We start from the raw sequence: 25,867 nt of genomic DNA, 5'->3' as shown, positions 1-25,867 counted from the left end.
CATCTTGACAGATCGGAGTCACGGAGTGAGAACCCCTCTCCTCTCCAGCCACCCTCCGCCTTCACTGCATCTTCTACCGGCTCCATCTTGACAGATCGGAGTCACGGAGTGAGAACCCCTCTCCTCTCCAGCCACCCTCCGCCTTCACTGCATCTTCTACCGGCTCCATCTTGAAAGATCGGAGTCACGGAGTGAGAACCCCTCTCCTCTCCAGCCACCCTCCGCCTTCACTGCATCTTCTACCGGCTCCATCTTGACAGATCGGAGTCACGGAGTGAGAACCCCTCTCCTCTCCAGCCACCCTCCGCTTTCACTGCATCTTCTACCGGCTCCATCTGGGTTGGATCCCCCTTTGTGTGGAACCACCCCCCAGCAAGGGTGACCCCACCCAGACTCTCAGGATCCCACCAGGTGCTCGATCCTCAGAGAAGACAAAAAACAAGCCACACAGAACTCCAACCCTGCCACTTTAATCCTTTAAATTTAATATCCTATATTACAAAATAATTTAAGCAAGCATTTGATGTTGCCTGTGGGGTTTAAACCACAGACGGACCTGGGCCTTCCGAGAGCCACCGGACAAAAAAAAACAATCACAAAATGCACATGGCAGAGTGGGAGTCACACTGCACAGGTTGAGGCAGGCCCAGGCGGGGGAGGGACGAGGGAGGGCGTGGGCTGGGGTGGCAAGGGAGGGCACAGGTGGGGGAGGAACGAGGGAGCAATTAAGAGAGCTCCGTTGGGAGGGCGAGGACGTGAATGCACAAGAAGGGAATTCCCTGCTGTTTCTGTTTACAGGACGCCTTCATGCAGGTCAAACTTCACTTGCCATGTTCACACCTCATTGAACCAAGCACTGCTCACGTCACTGTCCTGTCAGGAAAGGATTTAACATTGAGGGTTCATAAAATTAAGGAGCTTTGCAGGTGGGATTTGATTATTTCTCTGCCCCCCTCCCCCTCCCAACTCCACTTCGATAACTCGATGCAGTCGCTGCACTTGGCAGTCCGTTCCGATCGATCCAGGCCTCGGAACAGGGTGGGCGCCACCGTCGTAACGAGGGGCTCGGAGGGGGCAGTCCTTCGGGGTGAGGGGCAGCGGAGGGCTCAGTCCGCGGTGAATATTCGGCAGGAGATGTCGTCCAGTAGCCAGTCTATTCCAGCCAGCAGGTTCTCCCCCGTCACCGCGCTGCAGTCGCGGATGCACCAGTGGTGGGTCTGAATGCTGTCCAGGTCCAGGGCCTGCACAGAGACAGAGAACAGCAGCCTGCTGAGACTGTACAACAGCAAGTGAAATATTCAAATAAACATTCACAGAGGCTACATTCAGTATTGAAGATCCAGTGTTCACTCACAAACAGAGAAGCAGCTTTAATATCAGCGGCATACATCATGAAATTTGTTGCTATGCAGCACCACAGTGAAATATATAACTGTGAGTTATAATAATTGAAATAAATAGTGCAAAAAGAGAAAAAGAAACTATTGAGGTGATGTTCATGGGTTCAATGTCCGTTCAGAAATCTGACAGCAGAGCGGAAGAAGCTGTTCCTGAATCGTTGAGTGTGTGTCTTCAGGCTCCTGTACCTCCTCCCTGATGGCAGAGGGGAAGAAGCTGTTCCTGAATCGCTGAGTGTGTGTCTTCAGGCTCCTGTACCTCCTCCCTGATGACAGAGGGGAAGAAGCTGTTCCTGAATCGTTGAGTGTGTGTCTTCAGGCTCCTGTACCTCCTCCCTGATGGCAGAGGGGAAGAAGCTGTTCCTGAATCGTTGAGTGTGTGTCTTCAGGCTCCTGTACCTCCTCCCTGATGGCAGAGGGGGAGAAGCTGTTCCTGAATCGTTGAGTGTGTGTCTTCAGGCTCCTGTACCCCCTCCCTGATGGCAGAGGGGGAGAAGCTGTTCCTGAATCGTTGAGTGTGTGTCTTCAGGCTCCTGTACCCCCTCCCTGATGACAGAGGGGAAGAAGCTGTTCCTGAATCGTTGAGTGTGTGTCTTCAGGCTCCTGTACCCCCTCCCTGATGGCAGAGGGGAAGAAGCTGTTCCTGAATCGTTGAGTGTGTGTCTTCAGGCTCCTGTACCCCCTCCCTGATGGCAGAGGGGAAGAAGCTGTTCCTGAATCGTTGAGTGTGTGTCTTCAGGCTCCTGTACCTCCTCCCTGATGGCAGAGGGGAAGAAGCTGTTCCTGAATCACTGAGTGTGTGTCTTCAGGCTCCTGTACCTCCTCCCTGATGGCAGAGGGGAAGAAACTGTTCCTGAATCCCTGAGTGTGTGTCTTCAGGCTCCTGTACCTCCTCCCTGATGGCAGAGGGGAAGAAACTGTTCCTGAATCGTTGAGTGTGTGTCTTCAGGCTCCTGTACCTCCTCCCTGATGGCAGAGGGGAAGAAGCTGTTCCTGAATCGTTGAGTGTGTGTCTTCAGGCTCCTGTACCTCCTCCCTGATGGCAGAGGGGAAGAAGCTGTTCCTGAATCGTTGAGTGTGTGTCTTCAGGCTCCTGTACCTCCTCCCTGATGGCAGAGGGGAAGAAGCTGTTCCTGAATCATTGAGTGTGTGTCTTCAGGCTCCTGTACCTCCTCCCTGATGGTAGCGATGAGAAGAGGGCATGTCCTGGGTGGTGAGGGTCCTTAATGATGGATGCTGCCTTTTTGAGGCATCGCTGCTTGAAGATGTCCTGGATGTTGGGGAGCCCGGTGCCCGTGATGGAGCTGGCTGAGTTTACAACTTTCTGCAGCTCATTTGGATCCTGTGCAGTGTCCGCCTCCATACGAGACGGTGTTGCAACCAGTTAGAATGCCCTCCATGGTACATCTGTAGAAATTTGTGAGTGTCTTTGGTGACAAATCAGATCTCCTCAATCTCCTAATGAAATATAGCCACTATTGTGCCTTCTTTCTAACTGCATCGACATGTTGGGTCCAGGGTAGATAACAAAGTCAATGCTAATTGGCCCAGCCATGTACAGTCCAGTATGAAAATCTTAGGCACATATATACAGCTGGGCTGCTTAAGATCTTTGCACAGTACTGTAGTAATTTCATGTATCGCACTGTACGGCTGCTGCATAAAAAGAAATTTCATGACAGATGTGAGTGATGATAAACCTGATTCTGATCTGGGTCTCTATTGTGGACTGAGAGTGGGAAGGGGGCAGGGAGAGGGGAATCATGGTTGGGAAAAGGGGAAGGGAGAGGGGAGGGAGCGGGAAGCACCAGAGAGACATTCTGTAATGATCAATAAACCAATTGTTTGGAATCAAATGACCTTGCCTGGTGTCTCAGGGCTGGGTGTGACTGTACCCGCCCCTGACACTCCTTCTCTGCCCCCTGTCCCACACCCCTCCCGCAGCGCTCCACCCTCACCATTCCCAACGTACTTTGCTCCCACCAGATTTACAAAGTCACTTTCCGCTCCACGTTGACAAATACAGTACTGTGTGAAAGGCTTAGGCCCCATAGGGGTACATATGTGCCTAAACCTTCTGCACAGTATTCCAAGCCTGAAAAGGGAGGTTTTCAGAGGGAGAATGTCAGATCCAAGTGCCCAGGTTTTTCAGGGAAGGTCACCAGCTGAGATGGTCCAAACTGGGGATGGACAGGAGGCTGCAATTGAAGGTGCAGAGAGATTTGGGCAACAGGAAGGGGCAAGAGAACCTGATGCCAGGCCTCCACAGATGCTGCGTGGCCTGGTGAGTTCTTCCAGCATCAGCAGTTCCTCACGTCTCTCTATTGCTACACTGGTTTGTATGTAGAGTCTCAGTCAGTCCCCCTGCTCCAATCAAACTCACATCCCGTCTCTCTGGTTTGTATGTAGAGTCTCTGTCAATCCCCCTGCTCCAATCAAACTCACATCCCTTCCGTCTGGTTTGTATGTAGAGTCTCTCTGTCAATCCCTCTGCTCCAATCAAACTCACATCCCGTCTCTCTGGTTTGTATGCAGAGTCTCTGTCAATCCCTCTGCTCCAATCAAACTCACATCCCTTCCGTCTGGTTTGTATGTAGAACACTTGTTAATCCCCCTGCTCCAATCAAACTCACATCTCGTCTGTCTGGTTTGTATGTAGAGTCTCTGTCAATCCCTCTGCTCCAATCAAACTCACATCCCTTCCGTCTGGTTTGTATGTAGAGTCTCTGTCAGTCCCTCTGATCCAATCAAACTCACATCCCTTCCGTCTGGTTTGTATGTAGAGTCTCTGTCAATCCCTCTGCTCCAATCAAACTCACATCCCGTCCGTCTGGTTTGTATGTAGAGTCTCTGTCAGTCCCTCTGCTCCAATCAAACTCACATCCTGTCCGTCTGGTTTGTATGTAGAGTCTCTGTCAGTCCCTCTGCTCCAATCAAACTCACATCCCGTCCGTCTGGTTTGTATGTAGAGTCTCTGTCAATCCCTCTGCTCCAATCAAACTCACATCCCTTCCGTCTGGTTTGTATGTAGAGTCTCTGTCAATCCCTCTGCTCCAATCAAACTCACATCCCATCTCTCTGGTTTGTATGTAGAGTCTCTGTCAATCCCCCTGCTCCAATCAAACTCACATCCCTTCCGTCTGGTTTGTATGTAGAGTCTCTGTCAATCCCTCTGCTCCAATCAAACTCACATCCCGTCTGTCTGGTTTGTATGTAGAGTCTCTGTCAGTCTCCCTGCTCCAATCAAACTCACATCCCGTCTGTCTGGTTTGTATGTAGAGTCTCTGTCAATCCCTCTGCTCCAATCAAACTCACATCCCGTCTGTCTGGTTTGTATGTAGAGTCTCTGTCAGTCCCTCTGCTCCAATCAAACTCACATCCCGTCCGTCTGGTTTGTATGTAGAGTCTCTGTCAGTCCCTCTGCTCCAATCAAACTCACATCCCGTCCGTCTGGTTTGTATGTAGAGTCTCTGTCAATCCCTCTGCTCCAATCAAACTCACATCCCGTCTGTCTGGTTTGTATGTAGAGTCTCTGTCAGTCCCTCTGCTCCAATCAAACTCACATCCCGTCCGTCTGGTTTGTATGTAGAGTCTCTGTCAATCCCTCTGCTCCAATCAAACTCACATCCCGTCCGTCTGGTTTGTATGTAGAGTCTCTGTCAGTCCCCCTGCTCCAATCAAACTCACATCCCTTCCGTCTGGTTTGTATGTAGAGTCTCTGTCAATCCCTCTGCTCCAATCAAACTCACATCCCGTCTGTCTGGTTTGTATGTAGAGTCTCTTTCAATCCCCCTGCTCCAATCAAACTCACATCCCTTCCGTCTGGTTTGTATGTAGAGTCTCTGTCAGTCCCTCTGCTCCAATCAAACTCACATCCCGTCTGTCTGGTTTGTATGTAGAGTCTCTGTCAGTCCCTCTGCTCCAATCAAACTCACATCCCTTCCGTCTGGTTTGTATGTAGAGTCTCTGTCAATCCCCCTGCTCCAATCAAACTCACATCCCGTCTGTCTGGTTTGTATGTAGAGTCTCTCTGTCAATCCCTCTGCTCCAATCAAACTCACATCCCGTCCGTCTGGTTTGTATGTAGAGTCTCTGTCAATCCCCCTGCTCCAATCAAACTCACATCCCGTCCGTCTGGTTTGTATGTAGAGTCTCTCTGTCAATCCCTCTGCTCCAATCAAACTCACATCCCGTCCGTCTGGTTTGTATGTAGAGTCTCTGTCAATCCCTCTGCTCCAATCAAACTCACATCCAGTCTGTCTGGTTTGTATGTAGAGTCTCTGTCAATCCCCCTGCTCCAATCAAACTCACATCCCTTCCGTCTGGTTTGTATGTAGAGTCTCTGTCAGTCCCTCTGCTCCAATCAAACTCACATCCCGTCTCTCTGGTTTGTATGCAGAGTCTCTGTCAATCCCTCTGCTCCAATCAAACTCACATCCCGTCTGTCTGGTTTGTATGTAGAGTCTCTGTCAATCCCTCTGCTCCAATCAAACTCACATCCCGTCTGTCTGGTTTGTATGTAGAGTCTCTGTCAGTCCCTCTGCTCCAATCAAACTCACATCCCGTCCGTCTGGTTTGTATGTAGAGTCTCTGTCAGTCCCTCTGCTCCAATCAAACTCACATCCCGTCCGTCTGGTTTGTATGTAGAGTCTCTGTCAGTCCCCCTGCTCCAATCAAACTCACATCCCGTCCGTCTGGTTTGTATGTAGAGTCTCTCTGTCAATCCCTCTGCTCCAATCAAACTCACATCCCGTCTGTTTGGTTTGTTTTATACTTTGAACATAAAGTACATGAACACTCTTGCACTTATGGATCAGAATAATTTCAATTGACCCCCAACCATCATGAGTGGTGTAAATAGTGGAAAAACTTGCATCTACCCTGAGCTTGGGTGAGACTAGACTCGAGGTCAGGGGATAAGGTTGAAAGGGGAACCTGAGGGGGAACTTCTTCATTCAGGGCAGGGGTTGCCGACCTTTTTGATGCCATGGACTAATAATAATAAGCAAGGGGTCGGTGGACCCTAGGTTGGGATCTTCTGAATCACCGGGATGACAGTGCGAAAGGAGCTGTCAGCGCAAGTTGTGAACATGTTCAATTTCAACACTCGAGAGTTCCTGTAAGTACATGGATGGAGGGCGATGGACCAGGTGCAGGTTGATGGGATGAGGCAATTAATGGTTCAGCATGGACTAGATGGGCCAAAGGGCCTGTTTCTGTGCCGCACTGCTCAGTGACTCTATACCAGCCCTCACTTAGCTCTCATCTTATTTTCCCTCTCTTATCCTTATTAGGCACTGTCGTTCAGTTCAGTTCATCTCTTACCACACCAGCCTGGTCCACTTCACCTCACGAATCTATTCCAAAATCTCCTGCACAGCTCACTGACCCCTGAGCACTCTCCAAAGAGAGAACCTTGCCTATTGATTCCTGTTATTGGTGCCAGCCCAGATCCGTGAAAAGATCTCACCATCCGGGCCAGGCGACCTTCTCACATCTCCCATCAGGCACGAGGAAATCCCTCACCGTCCCTTCATCAAACATCCCCGCAGTCCGGGCCCGACAACCTTCTCACTCCCATCGGGCACGAGGAAATCCCTCGCCGTCCCTTCATCAAACATCCCCACAGTCCGGGCCCGACAACCTTTTCACTCCCATCTGGCACGAGGAAATCCCTCACCGTCCCTTCATCAAACATCCCCACAGTCCGGGCCCGACAACCTTTTCACTCCCATCTGGCACGAGGAAATCCCTCACCGTCCCTTCATCAAACATCCCCACAGTCCGGGCCCGACAACCTTTTCACTCCCATCTGGCACGAGGAAATCCCTCACCGTCCCTTCATCAAACATCCCCACAGTCCGGGCCCGACAACCTTCTCACTCCCATCTGGCACGAGGAAATCCCTCACCGTCCCTTCATCAAACATCCCCACAGTCCGGGCCCGACAACCTTCTCACTCCCATTGGGCACGAGGAAATCCCTCACCGTCCCTTCATCAAACATCCCCACAGTCCGGGCCCGACAACCTTCTCACTCCCATCGGGCACGAGGAAACCCCTCACCGTCCCTTCATCAAACATTCCCACAGTCCGGGCCCGACAACCTTCTCACTCCCATCTGGCACGAGGAAATCCCTCACCTACCCTTCATCAAACATCCCCACAGTCCGGGCCCGACAACCTTCTCACTCCCATTGGGCACGAGGAAATCCCTCACCGTCCCTTCATCAAACATCCCCACAGTCCGGGCCCGACAACCTTCTCACTCCCATCTGGCACGAGGAAATCCCTCACCGTCCCTTCATCAAACATCCCCACAGTCCGGGCCCGACAACCTTCTCACTCCCATCTGGCACGAGGAAATCCCTCACCGTCCCTTCATCAAACATCCCCACAGTCCGGGCCCGACAACCTTCTCACTCCCATCGGGCACGAGGAAACCCCTCACCGTCCCTTCATCAAACATCCCCACAGTCCGGGCCCGACAACCTTCTCACTCCCATCGGGCACGAGGAAACCCCTCACCGTCCCTTCATCAAACATCCCCACAGTCCGGGCCCGACAACCTTCTCACTCCCATCTGGCACGAGGAAATCCCTCACCGTCCCTTCATCAAACATCCCCACAGTCCGGGCCCGACAACCTTCTCACTCCCATCGGGCACGAGGAAATCCCTCACCGTCCCTTCATCAAACATCCCCACAGTCCGGGCCCGACAACCTTCTCACTCCCATCGGGCACGAGGAAACCCCTCACCGTCCCTTCATCAAACATTCCCACAGTCCGGGCCCGACAACCTTCTCACTCCCATCGGGCACGAGGAAATCCCTCACCATCCCTTCATCAAACATCCCCACCATCTGGGCCAGTGTACCTTCTCACAGTTTCAATACGGCAGAAGGTACTGCACAAAAGCCAGAAGTCCTTCACCACCAGGTTCAGGACAGGCTACTTTCCTTCAACCGTCCGGTTCTTGAACCAACCGGCAAAATCCTAATCACTACCTCTGTCATCACCACTCTCTGCCGTGTCATTATGACGTGGGTGATCGTGGTCTTTCCATGACCGTGATTGTTCTTGACAAATTTTTCCTCACAAGTGGTTTACCACTGCCTTCTTCTGGGCAGTGTCTTTACAAGACGGGTGACCCCAGCCATTATCAATACTTGTCAGAGATTGTCTGCCTGGCGTCAGTGGTGACATAACCAGGACTTGTGATCTGCACCGGCTGCTCATACGACCGTCCACCACCTGCTCCCACGGCTTCACCTCACCCTGATCGGGGGCTAAGCAGGAGCTACACCTTGCCCAAGGGTGACCTGCAGGCTAGCGGAGGGAAGGAGCACCTAATACCTCTTTTGGTAGAGTTATATCTCCACCTCAGTATAGCAGCACTATGACCAGCTTCAGAGTAACACACACAGAATGCTGCAGGTCAGGCAGCATCTATGGAGACGAATAAAGAGGTGACGCTTCGGGCTGAGACCCTTCAATACAGTGCCTCCAGCATTTTGTGTGTGTTACTCTGGATTTCCAGCATCTGCAGAATGTCAGAGAAGATCTTCATTGCACAAATATATAAACTCTCCCACCACTTCAAATGTCCCTGGCAGCAGGCAGGCAAGCTGAGGGATTGTCAGTCTATTCGACAACTTGACACCACATGCAGATGCTGGGAATCCAAACCAGGTCGTGCTGGAATGAGATACAATCATTACAGTCGAGCAGTGCTTATACAGACCCGAGGGACTAGGTTAGTTTAATACACAAAGTGCTCAAGGAATTTAGCAAGTCAGGCACAAAATGGTGTCCAGATCGCTCAAAGTTGCTGCACAAGCTGAAAGGGGTGGTTAAGGACTGAGTTCAAGAATCACGAGGTAATTCGTGATTAAAGCTGTACGAAGCTCTGGTCAGGCCACACTTGGGAGTACTGTGTTCAGTTCTGGTCAGCTCATTACAGGACGTCTGTGGAAGCTTTGGAGAGGGTGCAGAGGAGATTTACCAAGATGCTGCTTGAATTGTAGATCACGTCTTACGAGGAGAGGTTTAACAAGCTAAATCTTTTCTGTTTGGACTGAAGGAGCGTGAGAGGTGTGCAAGAGGTGGCGTAGCGGTTAGCGCAATGCCACTACAGCTCAGGTATTCTGTAGTTCAGAGCTCGATTCTGGTGCCATTCTGTAAGGAGCCTCTTCCCCCCCTTCGAATGCACAGGTTTCCCCCGGGTCCTCCGGTTTCCCCCACAGTCCCAAGGCGTACCGGGTAGATTAACTGATCACCGTAAATTGTCCGTGATTAGGTTAGGGCTGATCGGGGTTGTGGGGTCGCTGGGAGCTGTAAATAAGAGGCAGAGATCGAGCGGATAGACAGAAGCATTTTCCCAGGGTGGAAGTGGTAACACCAAGCAGCAGAATTTGAAGGTGATGAGAGGGAAGTATAGGGGAACATGTTTTTTTTATACACAGAGCAGTGGGTGCGTGGAACGCGATGCCGGGGGGCCAGCAGAGGCATTTAACAGACTCTTAGATAGCCACACGGATGATAGAAAACTGGAGGTCTACGGGCAAGGGAAGGGTTAGATTGATCTCAGCGTAGGTTAAAGGGTCAAGACAACATTGTGGGCCAAAGGGCCTGTGATGTGCTGTACTGTTCTATGAATAAACCAATATTCAGTCGACAGTCGAGTGGGTGATATCTGGAAGCTGTTGCCAGAGTAGGCGGGGTCAGATACAATCACTAGGTTTGCAGCGATATTTCAATAGATGTCTGAAGGGGGACAAAGGGATGGTGTAGGTGGGCAAAATGGCCAGCAGGGACACAAAGGGCCTGTTTCTGTACTGGAATTCCTCAGCACTTCTCATCGAAGACCAGTGTCTCTCCCTTCCACAGACCAAGCACTGTTTTCATCTCAGTCCACACTGGGACAGGAACGAGAAAAGACTGAAACAGCCCTTCTCTCAGCCAGTGCTCCCGTACACCGGCCCCACGGTCAGCATCTCACAGGACACAGTGCAGAACAGCTACTTACTTCCTTGATGGCATCTGACGACAGGGCTCCAGGCAGATCCTGTTTGTTGGCAAACACCAGGAGTGTAGCGCCAGCCAGTCGCTGGATGGGGGAAAAGAGGAGAGCGAGTTTACTGAGTACTCCTCAACAACGCGACACCCTCCTCTCCACTCCAAGGGGAACAGCAGACAGCATTAATGGCAAGACTCTTGACAGTGTGGAGGATCAGAGGGGTCTTGGGGTCCGAGTCCATAGGACACAAAGTTGCTGTGCAGGTTGACTCTGTGGTTAAGAAGGTGTATGGTGTATTGGCCTTCATCAATCGTGGGATTGAGTTTAGGAGCCGAGAGGTAATGTTGCAGCTATATAGGACCCTGGTCAGACCCCACTTGGAGTACTGTGCTCAGTTCTGGTCGCCTCACTACAGGAAGGATGTGGAAGCCATAGAAAGGGTGCAGAGGAGATTTACAAGGATGTTGCCTGGATTGGGGAGCATGCCTTATGAGAATAAGTTGAGTGAACTCGGCCTTTTCTCCTTGGAGCGACGGAGGATGAGAGGTGACCTGATAGAGGTGTATAAGATGATGAGAGGCATTGATTGTATGGATAGTAGGAGGCTTATCCCCAGGGCTGAAATGGCTAACACGAGAGGGCACAGTTTTAAGATGCTTGGAAGTAGGTACAGAGGGGATGTCAGGGGTAAGTTTTTCACTCAGAGAGTGGTGAGTGCGTGCAATGGGATGCCAGCGACGGTGGTGGAGGCGGATACGATAGGGTCTTTTAAGAGATTCTTGGATAGGTACACGGAGCTCAGAAAAACAGAGGGCTCTGCGGTAGAGAAATTCTAGTCAGTTTCTAGAGTAGGTTACATGGTTGGCACAACATTGTGGGCCGAAGGGCCTGTGATGTGCTGTAGATTTGTATGTTTCTGTTAGGTAGACCTGGCTGTTAATGCAAACATCAAGTCAGGCAATTGTGACAGCAGCCCAATGCATAAATGCAAGCAAACATGGTCAGACATGGGTATTGACCCCTCCCACCATTCCCGCCCGCCTGCCCTCTGTTTACGTGCTGAGTAAAGAGGAGAGGCGTGGAGGTGCAATCAGAATCGTGGACTGACCCTCCTCTCGCACCGGGGACGGGACAAAACCCCTGCGCTCCCTCCGTCTGGCACTTACCTCCTCCCGGAGCAACACGGAGAGCTCCCTCTTGCAGTCGTCGAGCCGGAGGCGATCGGCACTGTCCACCACCCAGATCAGGCCGTCCGTGCTCTCAAAGTAGTTCCTCCAGTAGGATCGCAGGGACTTCTGGCCTCCCACGTCCCAGATGTTCAGCTTGAAGCTGGGCGGGCGGGGTCACAACACAGTGAAATGTCACCAACAGGGCGTACCCTCAATGTACAGCACAGACTACAAGACACACGGAGCAGCAAATCAACCCCTTCCTACCCACCCCACCCTGAGCGGTCGCCTGCGGGCCTGCTAACGTGACCTCTATCCTCGCGTGTCACTGGAGGCCCGACATCCGGAATGGCCAATCAAACTCGTGCCTCTGGATCTGCACGGGCCTTGGGACCTGCCGCCCTCAGGATTCACAGGGCCTCGTTATTGTCTCCACAATGCCGACTGACCTGATCTCTGCCCTCCAGGACCTCTGACCTTCCAACCAACATCATGCCTCCAGTCCTGTCAACAGACTTTGTGTCTCCGGATCTGCACTGGTCTTGCCCACCCCAGGATTCAAAGGCCCACATTATCAAGGGTGCTAACCTTGAGGTTTAACCTCAGCAAACACAGGTCTTTGTCCTCAGTGTCTCCGTCCTTGGCAATCCCTGGCTGTTCTCCAACCTCGACTCTGACCTCTGGCTCCTGCCCCTAACTCTTCATTCACTACTCCCCATAACCTCTAACTCTCCCTCATACCTGTTGGCAGATACTAACCTGGCCCCTAATACCGGTCAGTAAATCCTAACCTGGCCCCTCATTCTCCACACTAACCTCATACCTGTCAGTAAACCCTAACCTGGCCCCTCACACCGGTCGGTAAACCCTAACCTGGCCCCTCACACAGGTCGTTAACTCCTAACCTGGCCCCTCATTCCCCACACTAACCTCATACCTGTTGGAAAACCCTAACCTGGCCCCTCACACTGGTCGGTAAACACTAACCTGGCGCCTCACAACGGTCGGTATGAGTCACTCGAGTGAATGGGTCACTCGGGTATAACTGACCCGGTGGGGAAGGACAGGACGTACCGGTCAGTGGGTGAATGGGTCACTCGGGTATAACTGACCCGGTGGGGAAGGACAGGACGTACCGGTCAGTGGGTGAATGGGTCACTCGGGTATAACTGACCCGGTGGGGAAGGACAGGACGTACCGGTCAGTGGGTGAATGGGTCACTCGGGTATAACTGACCCAATGGGGAAGGACAGGACGTACCGGTCAGTGGGTGAATGGGTCACGGGTATAACTGACCCGGTGGGGAAGGACAGGACGTACCGGTCAGTGGGTGAATGGGTCACTCGGGTATAACTGACCCGGTGGGGAAGGACAGGACGTACCGGTCAGTGGGCGAATGGGTCACTCGGGTACAACTGACCCGGTGGGGAAGGACAGGACGTACCGCTCAGTGGCTGAATGGGTCACGGGTATAACTGACCCGGTGGGGAAGGACAGGACATACCGGTCAGTGGCTGAATGGGTCACGGGTATAACTGACCCGGTGGGGAAGGACAGGACGTACCGGTCAGTGGCTGAATGGGTCACTCGGGTATAACTGACCCGGTGGGGAAGGACAGGACGTACCGGTCAGTGGCTGAATGGGTCACTCGGGTATAACCGACCCGGTGGGGAAGGACAGGACGTACCGGTCAGTGGGCGAATGGGTCACTCGGGTATAACCGACCCGGTGGGGAAGGACAGGACGTACCGGTCAGTGGGTGAATGGGTCACTCGGGTATAACCGACCCGGTGGGGAAGGACAGGACGTACCGGTCAGTGGGCGAATGGGTCACTCGGGTATAACCGACCCGGTGGGGAAGGACAGGACGTACCGGTCAGTGGGCGAATGGGTCACTCGGGTATAACCGACCCGGTGGGGAAGGACAGGACGTACCGGTCAGGGGGCGAATGGGTCACTCGGGTATAACCGACCCGGTGGGGAAGGACAGGACGTACCGGTCAGTGGGCGAATGGGTCACTCGGGTATTACTGACCCGGTGGGGAAGGACAGGACGTACCGGTCAGTGGGCGAATGGGTCACTCGGGTATTACTGACCCGGTGGGGAAGGACAGGACGTACCGGTCAGTGGGTGAATGGGTCACTCGGGTATAACTGACCCGGTGGGGAAGGACAGGACGTACCGGTCAGTGGGTGAATGGGTCACTCGGGTATAACTGACCCGGTGGGGAAGGACAGGACGTACCGGTCAGTGGGTGAATGGGTCACTCGGGTATAACTGACCCGGTGGGGAAGGACAGGACGTACCGGTCAGTGGGTGAATGGGTCACTCGGGTATAACTGACCCGGTGGGGAAGGACAGGACGTACCGGTCAGTGGGTGAATGGGTCACTCGGGTATAACTGACCCGGTGGGGAAGGACAGGACGTACCGGTCAGTGGGTGAATGGGTCACTCGGGTATAACTGACCCGGTGGGGAAGGACAGGACGTACCGGTCAGTGGGTGAATGGGTCACGGGTATAACTGACCCGGTGGGGAAGGACAGGACGTACCGGTCAGTGGGTGAATGGGTCACTCGGGTATAACTGACCCGGTGGGGAAGGACAGGACGTACCGGTCAGTGGGCGAATGGGTCACTCGGGTATAACTGACCCGGTGGGGAAGGACAGGACGTACCGGTCAGTGGGTGAATGGGTCACTCGGGTATAACTGACCCGGTGGGGAAGGACAGGACGTACCGGTCAGTGGGTGAATGGGTCACTCGGGTACAATTGGGCCTGTGGATTTGTTAATCTTCTGTTCTTCTAAATAGATAAGGACGTGGTTGTCAGTTGTTTGATAAAAGGGGCTGTACACTGCTTTGCCTTCACCATGGACACTGATAGGAAGCAAAGCCCCTTACAATCCCCAGTGGAAGTTTGGGCCGGGCTGGAGTGAGGCCTGGGTTCTCTCCCTCTCATGTGGTGAGAGGCAGGAACCCTCGTGCCATGAAATGCTCCATTTCTGATCCTAGCTAAGATAGACGCGGGTTCGTGAGGTCACCGTGTGCCCACTTACTCTCTGTGCTCCAGAGTTTTGATGTTGAAGCCCAGCGTCGGGGAGATGGTGTCGATATCCTCTCCGTTGAACTTTTTCAGGATGGACGTTTTCCCGGCATTGTCCAGGCCGCTGGAAACGAGTTAAGGAACCAGGAGCGTAGACGAACCACGCTTGGAATTAGCGGAAGATTTAAACAATCCTGAAGTTGATTACACAGTGATGGAATCGTGTACAGGGAGAGTGTCTCAGATCATGGCCGAGGGTTGTTCGAATGGTCACAGGGGATGTAGCCCAGCACCAAATGGGGACTCACAGCCTTTATGCCAGCATGTCAGAGTGCAAGTTCAGCTGAGTTTACCACAGAAACCAGCCTTCCCTCTATGGACCCCGTCTACACTTCTCACTGCATCAGACAACATACTCCAAGACCCCACTCATCCCCCACGTTCTCTCCTCTCCCTTCTCCCATTGGGCAGGAGATACAAAGGTCTAAAAGCACGTCCCACCAGGCTCAAGGACAGCTTCTGTTATACAGCAACACACACAAAATGCTGCAGGAGCTCAGTGAGTCAGGCAGCACCTTTGGAAATGCAATAAGCAGTCAATGTTTTGGGCCGAGTTGTCTCACCAGGACCGGAAAGAGAGGGAGAAGATGCCAGAATAATACAGGTGGTGGCAAGGAGGGTCGCTGGAAGGTGACAGACGACACCAGGTGGGTGGGAAAGGTAAAGGGCTGGAGAGGAAGGAACCTGATAGGAGAGGAGAGTGGACTGTGAGAGAAAGGGAAGGAGGAAGGGCATCAGGTGGAGGTGTTAGGCAGGCGAGAAGGCAGAGTGGAGAATAGAAGGAGAGAGGAGGGGGAGGTAAAAACTATTATATCGTTCCCTAAAACGATAAGTTGGACTGTGGACCTCACAACTGTCTACCTGCGCCACGCTCTCTCTGTAGCTGTGACACTCTATTCTGCACTCTGCTACTGTTTTACCTTGCCGTACCTCAATACACGGTGTAATGATCTGATCAGGGTGCAAAACCGGATTCTCACCGTATCTCGATACACGTGACAACAATGGATGACTGTCTGTGTCACTGGTCCTCTGTCTGTCATTACATCTGGTGCCAGTGTAGCTGAGTGACCCTCGACTTGACCCCAATACTATCAAATCTGCCCCTGATGAAATAAAAGAAACTTTATTTTTAAGTATCTGCTCCCCTGTTCTATTAGATCCCGCCTGGTCCTGACGATTGGCTCAGTGGCCCTTTGCACCTCTGCTTGCAGATCTTCTCTTGGGTACGTTATCGAGTTGTACATGGGAAAGCCCCTTCAGACGAAACTCATCCATGTATATTCGAGCTAATCCCATTACCCAGCCCACGGCTCAGACCCTCTAAACTCCGATCTTCCACGTACCCGTATAAAGCCACTTCCTCCGACAGCACGTTCCAGCCCTTGGCCAATACCCACTAAACTCCGATCTTCCTCGTACCCGCATAAAACCCCTTCCTCCAACAGCACGTTCCAGCCCTTGGCCAATACCCTCTAAACTCCGATCTTCCTCGTACCCGCATAAAACCACTTCCTCCAACAGCACATTCCTCATCTCCTCCCCACTGTGCAGAATAGTTATCCCTCAGGTTCTGATTAAACCTTTCACCTTAAAACCACAGCCCCACCCTGGATAAACGACCTCGCACCCTACCTGTGCCCCTCCTGATTTTCTCTACCTCTGGACATTGCCTCTCAGTCTCCTTCGCACCTCTCCCTGTGCGATTCCGACCCTCAAGCTCTTGCAAATCCCTTCTGCGCTCAGACCAAAACTTAACACAGTGCTCCAAGTGTGGTCTCACTGACGCCTTGTACAATCGCTACTTAAACACCAACTTCTATATTCAGTGCGGTGACTGACGATGGCCAGCATTCCAGAAGTCTCCTTCAGGACCCTGTCTACCTGTGACTCCTCGTTCAGGGAAGAGCACACCTGTACCCAAGTTCTCCCTGTTTTACAGCAGTACCCGTGGAAGCTGTACCTTACAGACGGGGAAAGCAAGGTTTTGACCACCTTCATTCAAAACCAAATTGTGCTTTTCTGAATGAAACACCATTGGCCATTTCTCAGCCCACCTGCCCAGTCAATGACAATCCCGACTGTCAACATCACCCACTTTAGTGTCATCTCGGAATCACAATCCGCTTTAATATCACCAGTATATGTTGCAAAATTACCAGTCAGCAGTACACTTCAATACATAATAATGAAAAACTATAAATTGTAATTGGAACTTACAGTCCTGTGCAAACGTTTTAGGCACATATAGAATCGGTAGGGCTCCTGTAACTTTTGCAGAGTCCTGTATTTGTCAACGTGGAGCAGGGAGCGAGTTTGTAAATCTGGTGGGGGCAAAGGACGTTGGGAATGGTGAGGGTGGGGCGCCGTGGGAGGGGTGTGGGACAGGGGGCAGAGAAGGAGTGTCAGGGGTGGGTACAGACACACCCAGCCCTGAGACACCAGGCAAGGTCATTTGATTCCAAACAATTGGTTTATTGATCATTACAGAATGTCTCTCTGGTGCTTCCCACTCCCTCCCCTCTCCCTTCCCCTTTTCCCAACCATGATCCCTCTCTCTCTGCCCCCTTCCCACTCTCAGTCCACAATAGAGACCCAGATCAGAATCAGGTTTATCATCACTCACACGTGTCAGGAAATTTGTTTTTTTGTTTGACAGCAGTACATAAAATTACTACAGTACTGTGCAAAAGTCTTAGGCACCCTATCGATATATAAACGTGCCTAAGATCTTTGCACAGTACTGTAGGCCGGGGATCAGCGCTGTCGTAGGGTGGGGGCTGAGAGACGCCACTCCACCCGAGTTCTATCAAGAGGATGAACAGCCTCATCCTGCTCCCAACACATCAATTACCTGACGACCAGCACTGACCGTAGACCAGGGGCTCCCAATCCGCAGTCCACGGACCCCTCGGTTGCCGGTAGGGGTCCATGGCCGGGAGCCCCTGCTCTTCACCTTCTACACTGTGCGGATTCACGTGCTTATCTGGACATTACTGCAATGTTGTGAGGGGAGTGAACCTCCCCCCCAGTTCCTGATTCTGACACCGTCTGGGTGAAAACATCCTTCCTCAGGTTCGCTCTACCCTCCGCCCTCTCTGGGGATGCTTCAATCGCAGCTCTCCTCAGAGAGGAAAGTCTCTCAATTTCTGCTCCCCTCGGCCTCCTCAACTCTAAACTAACAAAGCCTACACATTGTCTCCCGATGACTCAGATACTCTACCCCAGGTAACACAAGGTGAATCTCCTCTGCACCTTCACCAGCGGAGTCACCTCCTTCCATCGTGTGGAGAACAGACTGTACAGTTGTGCTCTGAAACCGGAAATTTGACCTCTGCTCGTCTTGTATCCCCCCCCCCCCCCACCCCAGTGAACCAAGTAACATCACCGTAACTACCTGTGCTGCCGTGATTTTCACTCGTACACAGATATCCCCTCAAGCCAGCGCATGCCACGGAGGATATTCAACCATCCTGGCTGAATCGCTGCCCAGTATGGGGCTCTGATGCGCAGCAGCGAGGACAGCTAGAGGGTTGCAAATGCAGGCAGCTCCATCATGGGCACGAGCCTCCCCAGCTTCAAAAGGCGGTGGCATCTGTCAGTAAGGGCCCCCATCCCCCAGGGAGAAGGTATAGGAGTTCAACAGCAGCTTCTTCCCCACTGCCATCTCCTCCCAAAAGGCGATGTCTCTAAAAGGCAGCATCCATCATTAAGGACCCCCACCACCCAGGACATGCCCTCTTCTCATTGCTACCATCAGGGAGGAGGTACAGGAGCCTGAAGACACACACTCAACGATTCAGGAACACCTTCTTCCCCTCTGCCATCAGGGAGGAGGTACAGGAGCCTGAAGACACACACTCAACGATTCAGGAACAGCTTCTTCCCCTCTGCCATCAGGGAGGAGGTACAGGAGCCTGAAGACACACACTCAACGATTCAGGAACAGCTTCTCCCCCTCTGCCATCAGGGAGGAGGTACAGGAGCCTGAAGACACACACTCAACGATTCAGGAACAGCTTCTTCCCCTCTGCCATCAGGGAGGAGGTACAGGAGCCTGAAGACACACACTCAACGATTCAGGAACAGCTTCTTCCCCTCTGCCATCAGGGAGGAGGTACAGGAGCCTGAAGACACACACTCAACGATTCAGGAACAGCTTCTTCCCCTCTGCCATCAGGGAGGAGGTACAGGAGCCTGAAGACACACAGTCAATGATTGAGAAACTGCTTCTCTCTGTCACTGCCAGATTTCTGAATGGACATTGAACCCATGAACACTACCTCACTGTTTTGCTCTCTTTTGAACAAATTAATTTTCTACTTGTAATCTACAGTAGTATATTCTGTACTGCAAACAATTACTGCCCAAAAGAGCGAGCTTCACAACATGTCAGTGATAAGCCTGATTCTGAATGCTCTGATTCATGTCCGCTGCGGTCAGGTCGCTTTCAGTCTGCGAGGCTGGTTTCGACGGAGCTTTCACTATGTGCTGCGTCTGCGAGGCTGAGCCGGGCGGCGCCGTGTAAGTCCATAGCGGGGGTATTCCCTTCTCCCGCCGGCGTGGGATGGCAAGTCTGTCGGGTCCCCGGGGACTTGTGGAAACTGTGTGGTAATTTCTTTTGAACTTACAGTCCTTTAACATCTTTGGACTATTTTTACTGTGCCCATGGTCTGTTTTTTATCAACTATGCTATTGTTTGCACTGTTGTAACTATGTGGTTTTGTGCAGGTCTTTGTAGCTTTAGTTTTTGGTCTTGTTTGTCTGGTGGATTTGGACCTCCTTTCCGGGGAACGCACTAAGACGGTAGCGCGATATTAATACGCAGCAGCCTCTCCGGACTCTGGATTGGGGATTGCCAAACGTTATGTGGATTTTCTAGTGTAGTCTGTTTTGTCATATGCTTTTGTGATATCATTCTGGAGGAACGTTGTCTCACCTTTTAACTGCATTGCATTTGTGGTTTCTAAATGACAATACACTGAATCTGAATCCTACGTACACGCCGGTTGTCAGTGCCTAAAACGAGGAGTAGCAGCTCCTGTGCTACACCACTTTCACAGACCACCTGCCGCCTGAAACACCGTCCTCACCCACAACATCAATCCTTCCCTCTTCACAGAGATTAAAATCAGCCTGCTCAAACAGGATCACACCCCCCCCCCCCCCAACCATCGCTGCCCTTCATTAAACCTGACCTTCCCAAGTGTAGATACGATTTCTACCCCGACAACACTCACAAGGTGCTGGAGGAACTCAGCAGGCCAGGCAGCGTCCACAGAAATGAACAAACAGTCAACGTTTCAGGACAAGACCCTTCATCAGGTTTAAATATTTCGGTCTGGGTCGCAGCAAGTCCCCATCAGGCCGTGCAGGTTTATCCGCCTTCAGACCCACCACAGCATGTTATACTTGATTTTCTTTAATGCTAATGTGTTGTAGAATTTCACCGCCCATCCCCGAATTCTCTGACTAAAACATCCTTTTACTCCATGAAATACAGTTTGCCCCTTTGGTCCCCAGCACACCCTACCCTTCACTGATACCCTCTGCCTGCAACACACTTTGAAAATGCACCCTCTTCCCACCCTGTCTCTCGCAAAAATGCTATCCTCTTCTCACAATTCCTCCATCTCCGCCGCATCTACTCTCAGGATGAGGCTTTTCATTCCAGGATGAAGGAGATGTCTTCCTTTTTTAAACAAAGGGGCTTCCCTTCTTCCACCATCAACTCTGCTCTCAAACGCATCTCTCCCATTTCCCGCACATCTGCCCTCACCCCATCCACCCCACTCGGGATAGGGTTCCCCTTGTCCTTGCCTACCACCCCACCAGCCTCCAGGTCCAACGTATAATTCTCCGTAACTTCCGCCACCTCCAACGGGATCCCACTACCAAACACATCTTTCCCTCTCCCCCCTTTCTGCTTTTCGCAGGGATCGCTCCTTACGCGACTCCCTTGTTCACTCGTCCCCCCCATCCCTTCCCACCGATCTCCCTCCTGGCACTTATCCTTGTAAACGGAACAAGTGCTACACCTGCCCTTACACTTCCTCCCTCACCACCATTCAGGGCCCCAGACAGTCCTTCCAGGTGAGGCGACACTTCACCTGTGAGTCGGCTGGTATGGTATACCGCGTCCGGTGCTCCCAGTGTGGCCTTTTATATATTGGTGAGACCCGACGCAGACTGGGAGACCGTTTTGCTGAACACCTACGCTCGGTCTGCCAGAAAAAGCAGGATCTCCCAGTGGCCACACATTTTAATTCCACGTCCCATTCCCATTCTGATATGTCTATCCATGGCCTCCTCTACTGTCAAAATGAATCCAAACTCAGGTTGGAGGAACAACACCTTATATACCGGCTGGGTAGCCTCCAACCTGATGGCATGAACATTGACTTCTCTATGTTCCGTTAATGCCCCTCCTCCCCTTCTTACCCTATCCCTGACATATTTAGTTGTTTGCCTGTTCTCTATCTCCCTCTGGTGCTTCCCCCCACCTCCTTTCTTTCTCCTGAGGCCTCCCGTCCCATGATCCTTTCCCTTCTCCAGCTCTGTATCACTTTCGCCGATCACCTTTCCAGCTCTTAGCTTCATCCCACCCCCTCCGGTCTTCTCCTATCATTTCGCATTTCCCCCTCCCCCCACTACTTTCAAATCTCTTACTATCTTTCCTTTCGGTTAGTCCTGACGAAGGGTCTCGGCCCGAAACGTCGACAGCACTTCTCCCTATAGATGCTGCCTGGCCTGCTGTGTTCCACCAGCATTTTGTGTGTGTTGTTGTTTGAAAATGCACTGGCATTGTTCGTAATATCGTCGACGTGATCGAGTGACCTGCCTTCACACAGGCTCTTGCAGCACCGACAATGCTCTTCACTGCCTGGCTCCAGTTCTTGGTTGGGAACCTCTTGTTCACCAGATCTCCCACACTCATCCGAAACCCTCCACCCCCTCACTCCTACTCCTTTCCGCCCTCTCTCTGATCTCCATTCCTGTCCTCCCCCCTTCCACTCGTCCTCTTCCCCTCACCCTCACTCCCAACCCCTTCACCCTGACACCACTCCTTAACGCTTCCCCGTGACCCACTGTTGGCCCCCCCACCCTCTGTGGCCCAACACAGACCACCCACACGACTGAACACTGACCCCTCACCACCCCATGACACCATACCTGACCCACCCACCCTCTGTGGCCCAACACTGACCACTCACACCCCAACGACAGAACACTGACCACTCACCCCATGACCTCGGACCATCCACCCCCATGTCCAAACACTGACCCCTCACCACCCCCGTGACCAACACTGATCCCCACACCCCAACGACAGAACACTGACCACTCACCCCATGACCTCGGACCATCCACCCCCATGTCCAAACACTGACCCCTCACCACCCCCGTGACCAACACTGACCCCTCACCACCCCCGTGACCAACACTGATCCCCACACCCCAACGACAGAACACTGACCACTCACCCCATGACCTCGGACCATCCACCCCCATGACCAAACACTGACCCCTCACCACCCCCATGACCAAACACTGACCCCTCACCACCCCCGTGACCAACACTGATCCCCCGTGACCATCCCTGACCTCCCACCCCCGTGACCAACACTGATCCCCCGTGACCATCCCTGACCTCCCACCCCCGTGACCAACACTGATCCCCCGTGACCATCCCTGACCTCCCACCCCCGTGACCATCCCTGACCCCCCAACCCCGTGACCAACACTGATCCCCCGTGACCATCCCTGACCTCCCAACCCCGTGACCAACACTGATCCCCCGTGACCATCCCTGACCCCCCAACCCCGTGACCAACACTGATCCCCCGTGACCATCCCTGACCTCCCACCCCCGTGACCAACACTGATCCCCCGTGACCATCCCTGACCTCCCACCCCGTGACCAACACTGATCCCCCGTGACCATCCCTGACCTCCCACCCCCGTGACCAACACTGATCCCCCGTGACCATCCCTGACCTCCCACCCCCGTGACCAACACTGATCCCCCGTGACCATCCCTGACCTCCCACCCCCGTGACCAACACTGATCCCCCGTGACCATCCCTGACCTCCCACCCCCGTGACCATCCCTGACCTCCCACCCCCGTGACCATCATTGACCTCCCACCCCCGTGACCATCCCTGACCTCACCACCCCCGTGACCAACACTGATCCCCCGTGACCAACACTGACCTCCCACCCCCGTGACCAACACTGATCCCCCCGTGACCATCCCTGACCTCCCACCCCCGTGACCAACACTGATCCCCCGTGACCATCCCTGACCCCCCACCCCCGTGACCAACACTGATCCCCCGTGACCATCCCTGACCTCCCACCCCCGTGACCAACACTGATCCCCCGTGACCATCCCTGACCTCCCACCCCCGTGACCAACACTGACCTCCCACCCCCGTGACCATCCCTGACCTCCCACCCCCGTGACCAACACTGATCCCCCGTGACCATCCCTGACCCCCCACCCCCGTGACCAACACTGATCCCCCGTGACCATCCCTGACCTCCCACCCCCGTGACCAACACTGATCCCCCGTGACCATCCCTGACCTCCCACCCCCGTGACCAACACTGATCCCCCCGTGACCATCCCTGACCTCCCACCGCCGTGACCAACACTGACCTCCCACCCCCGTGACCATCCCTGACCTCCCACCCCCGTGACCATCCCTGACCTCCCACCCCCGTGACCAACACTGATCCCCCGTGACCATCCCTGACCTCCCACCCCCGTGACCAACACTGATCCCCCGTGACCATCCCTGACCTCCCACCCCCGTGACCAACACTGATCCCCCGTGACCATCCCTGACCTCCCACCCCCGTGACCAACACTGATCCCCCGTGACCATCCCTGACCTCCCACCCCCGTGACCAACACTGATCCCCCGTGACCATCCCTGACCTCCCACCCCCGTGACCAACACTGATCCCCCGTGACCATCCCTGACCTCCCACCCCCGTGACCAACACTGATCCCCCGTGACCATCCCTGACCTCCCACCCCCGTGACCAACACTGATCCCCCGTGACCATCCCTGACCTCCCACCCCCGTGACCAACACTGATCCCCCGTGACCATCCCTGACCTCCCACCCCCGTGACCAACACTGATCCCCCGTGACCATCCCTGACCTCCCACCGCCGTGACCAACACTGATCCCCCATGACCATCCCTGACCTCCCACCCCCGTGACCAACACTGATCCCCCGTGACCATCCCTGACCTCCCACCCCCGTGACCAACACTGATCCCCCGTGACCATCCCTGACCTCCCACCCCCGTGACCAACACTGATCCCCCGTGACCATCCCTGACCTCCCACCCCCGTGACCAACACTGATCCCCCGTGACCATCATTGACCTCTCACCCCCGTGACCAACACTGATCCCCCGTGACCATCCCTGACCTCCCACCCCCGTGACCAACACTGATCCCCCGTGACCATCCCTGACCTCCCACCCCCGTGACCAACACTGATCCCCCGTGACCATCCCTGACCTCCCACCCCCGTGACCAACACTGATCCCCCGTGACCATCCCTGACCTCCCACCCCCGTGACCAACACTGATCCCCCGTGACCATCATTGACCTCCCACCCCCGTGACCAACACTGATCCCCCGTGACCATCCCTGACCTCCCACCCCCGTGACCATCATTGACCCCCCACCCCCGTGACCCGACGCTGCCCACCCAGCCCAACCTCCGACCCCGCACTGCTCCCGCCGGGATACAGCATCAACAGCCGCACCTCGCGTTCCTTCTCCTTCATCTTCTTCAAGATGCTCAGCAGCCCCATCCCGCCGGTCTCTTCCTCCGCCACCGCCGCCGCCGCCGAGCCTCACTCCCGCCTCCGCGCCAGCCTCATTGGCTCGCTCCGCCAGCAGGACCCTGCCGATTGTCCAATCCCCCCGTCAATCAAAGCCAGCGCCCTCCGATTGGCGGTTCCCGTCGTCCGGTTACCGACGAGAATGCGGCAGGCGGCAGGATGGGTTGAATCGGGCTGGAGTCGAGCCACAGCGCCACCCGTGGAGCTGCCGGTCAGGCAGGGTGCTGCACGGTGCTGGCAGGATGGGTTGAATCGGGCTGGAGTCGAGCCACAGCGCCACCCGTGGAGGTGCCGGTCAGGCAGGGTGCTGCAGGGTGCTGGCAGGATGGGTTGAATCGGGCTGGAGTCGAGCCACAGCGCCGCCCGTGGAGGTGCCGGTCAGGCAGGGTCCTGCAGGGTGCTGTCACTCCATCAGAACACAAAAATAGAACTGCAGATGCTGTGGATCAAAGAATACGTACACAGCGCTGGAAGAACTCAGCAGGTCAGGCAGCATCCGTGAGAAAAGAGTAGCCAACGTTTCCGGTGCGGCCTCCAGACCCGACGCAGATTGGGGGACCGTCACAACAGACAGGACCTCCCAGTTGCCACCCACTTCAACTCTGCCTCTCATTCCCATCTAGATATGTCCATACATGGCCTCCTCTACTGCAGTCCATTCCAACCCTGTGCAGTACCAAATCTCCTCAAACTCCTAATGAAGTACAGCCTCTGCCGTGCCTTCTTGGAGCTCCTTCGATATTCCGGGTCCAGGATAGAGCATTACAACACAGCAAAAGGCCTGGTGGTGTGGGACCTGAGGCTCCTGTACCTCCTTCCCGATGGAATCAGTTCAGAGTTGAGGTTATCCTCACTGGTTCAGGAGCCTGATGGTTGAGGGGTAATAACTGTTCCTGAACCTGGTGGTGTGGGACCTGATGCTCCTGTACCTCCTTCCCGATGGAATCAGTTCAGAGTTGAGGTTATCCTCACTGGTTCAGGAGCCTGATGGTTGAGGGGTAATAACTGTTCCTGAACCTGGTGCTGTGGGACCTGAGGCTCCTGTACCTCCTTCCCGATGGAATCAGTTCAGAGTTGAGGTTATCCTCACTGGTTCAGGAGCCTGATGGTTGAGGGGTAATAACTGTTCCTGAACCTGGTGGTGTGGGACCTGATGCTCCTGTACCTCCTTCCCGATGGAATCAGTTCAGAGTTGAGGTTATTCTCACTGGTTCAGGAGCCTGATGGTTGAGCGGTAATAACTGTTCCTGAACCTGGTGGTGTGGGACCTGAGGCTCCTGTACCTCCTTCCCGATGGAATCAGT

At 53.8% G+C, this 25,867-nt stretch overlaps 1 protein-coding gene across 1 annotated transcript; it reads right to left on the bottom strand.

Moving 5' to 3' along the window:
- Window positions 1-454: 454 nt before the first annotated feature.
- On the bottom strand, window positions 455-24,583 carry arl2 (ADP-ribosylation factor-like 2). The gene is made up of 5 exons (XM_073031557.1): window positions 24,469-24,583; window positions 14,644-14,754; window positions 11,582-11,744; window positions 10,425-10,505; window positions 455-1,241 (listed from the first exon to the last, which is right to left on the bottom strand). Exons 1-5 carry the CDS (start codon window positions 24,531-24,533, stop codon window positions 1,107-1,109), a joined length of 555 nt encoding a protein of 184 aa, XP_072887658.1. The 5' UTR covers window positions 24,534-24,583; the 3' UTR covers window positions 455-1,106.
- Window positions 24,584-25,867: the final 1,284 nt, after the last annotated feature.

The sequence above is a fragment of the Hemitrygon akajei genome, chromosome 28, assembly GCF_048418815.1.
Source record: "Hemitrygon akajei chromosome 28, sHemAka1.3, whole genome shotgun sequence".
NCBI lineage: Eukaryota > Metazoa > Chordata > Chondrichthyes > Myliobatiformes > Dasyatidae > Hemitrygon > Hemitrygon akajei.
This window is presented reverse-complemented; position numbering and strand designations above follow the sequence as displayed.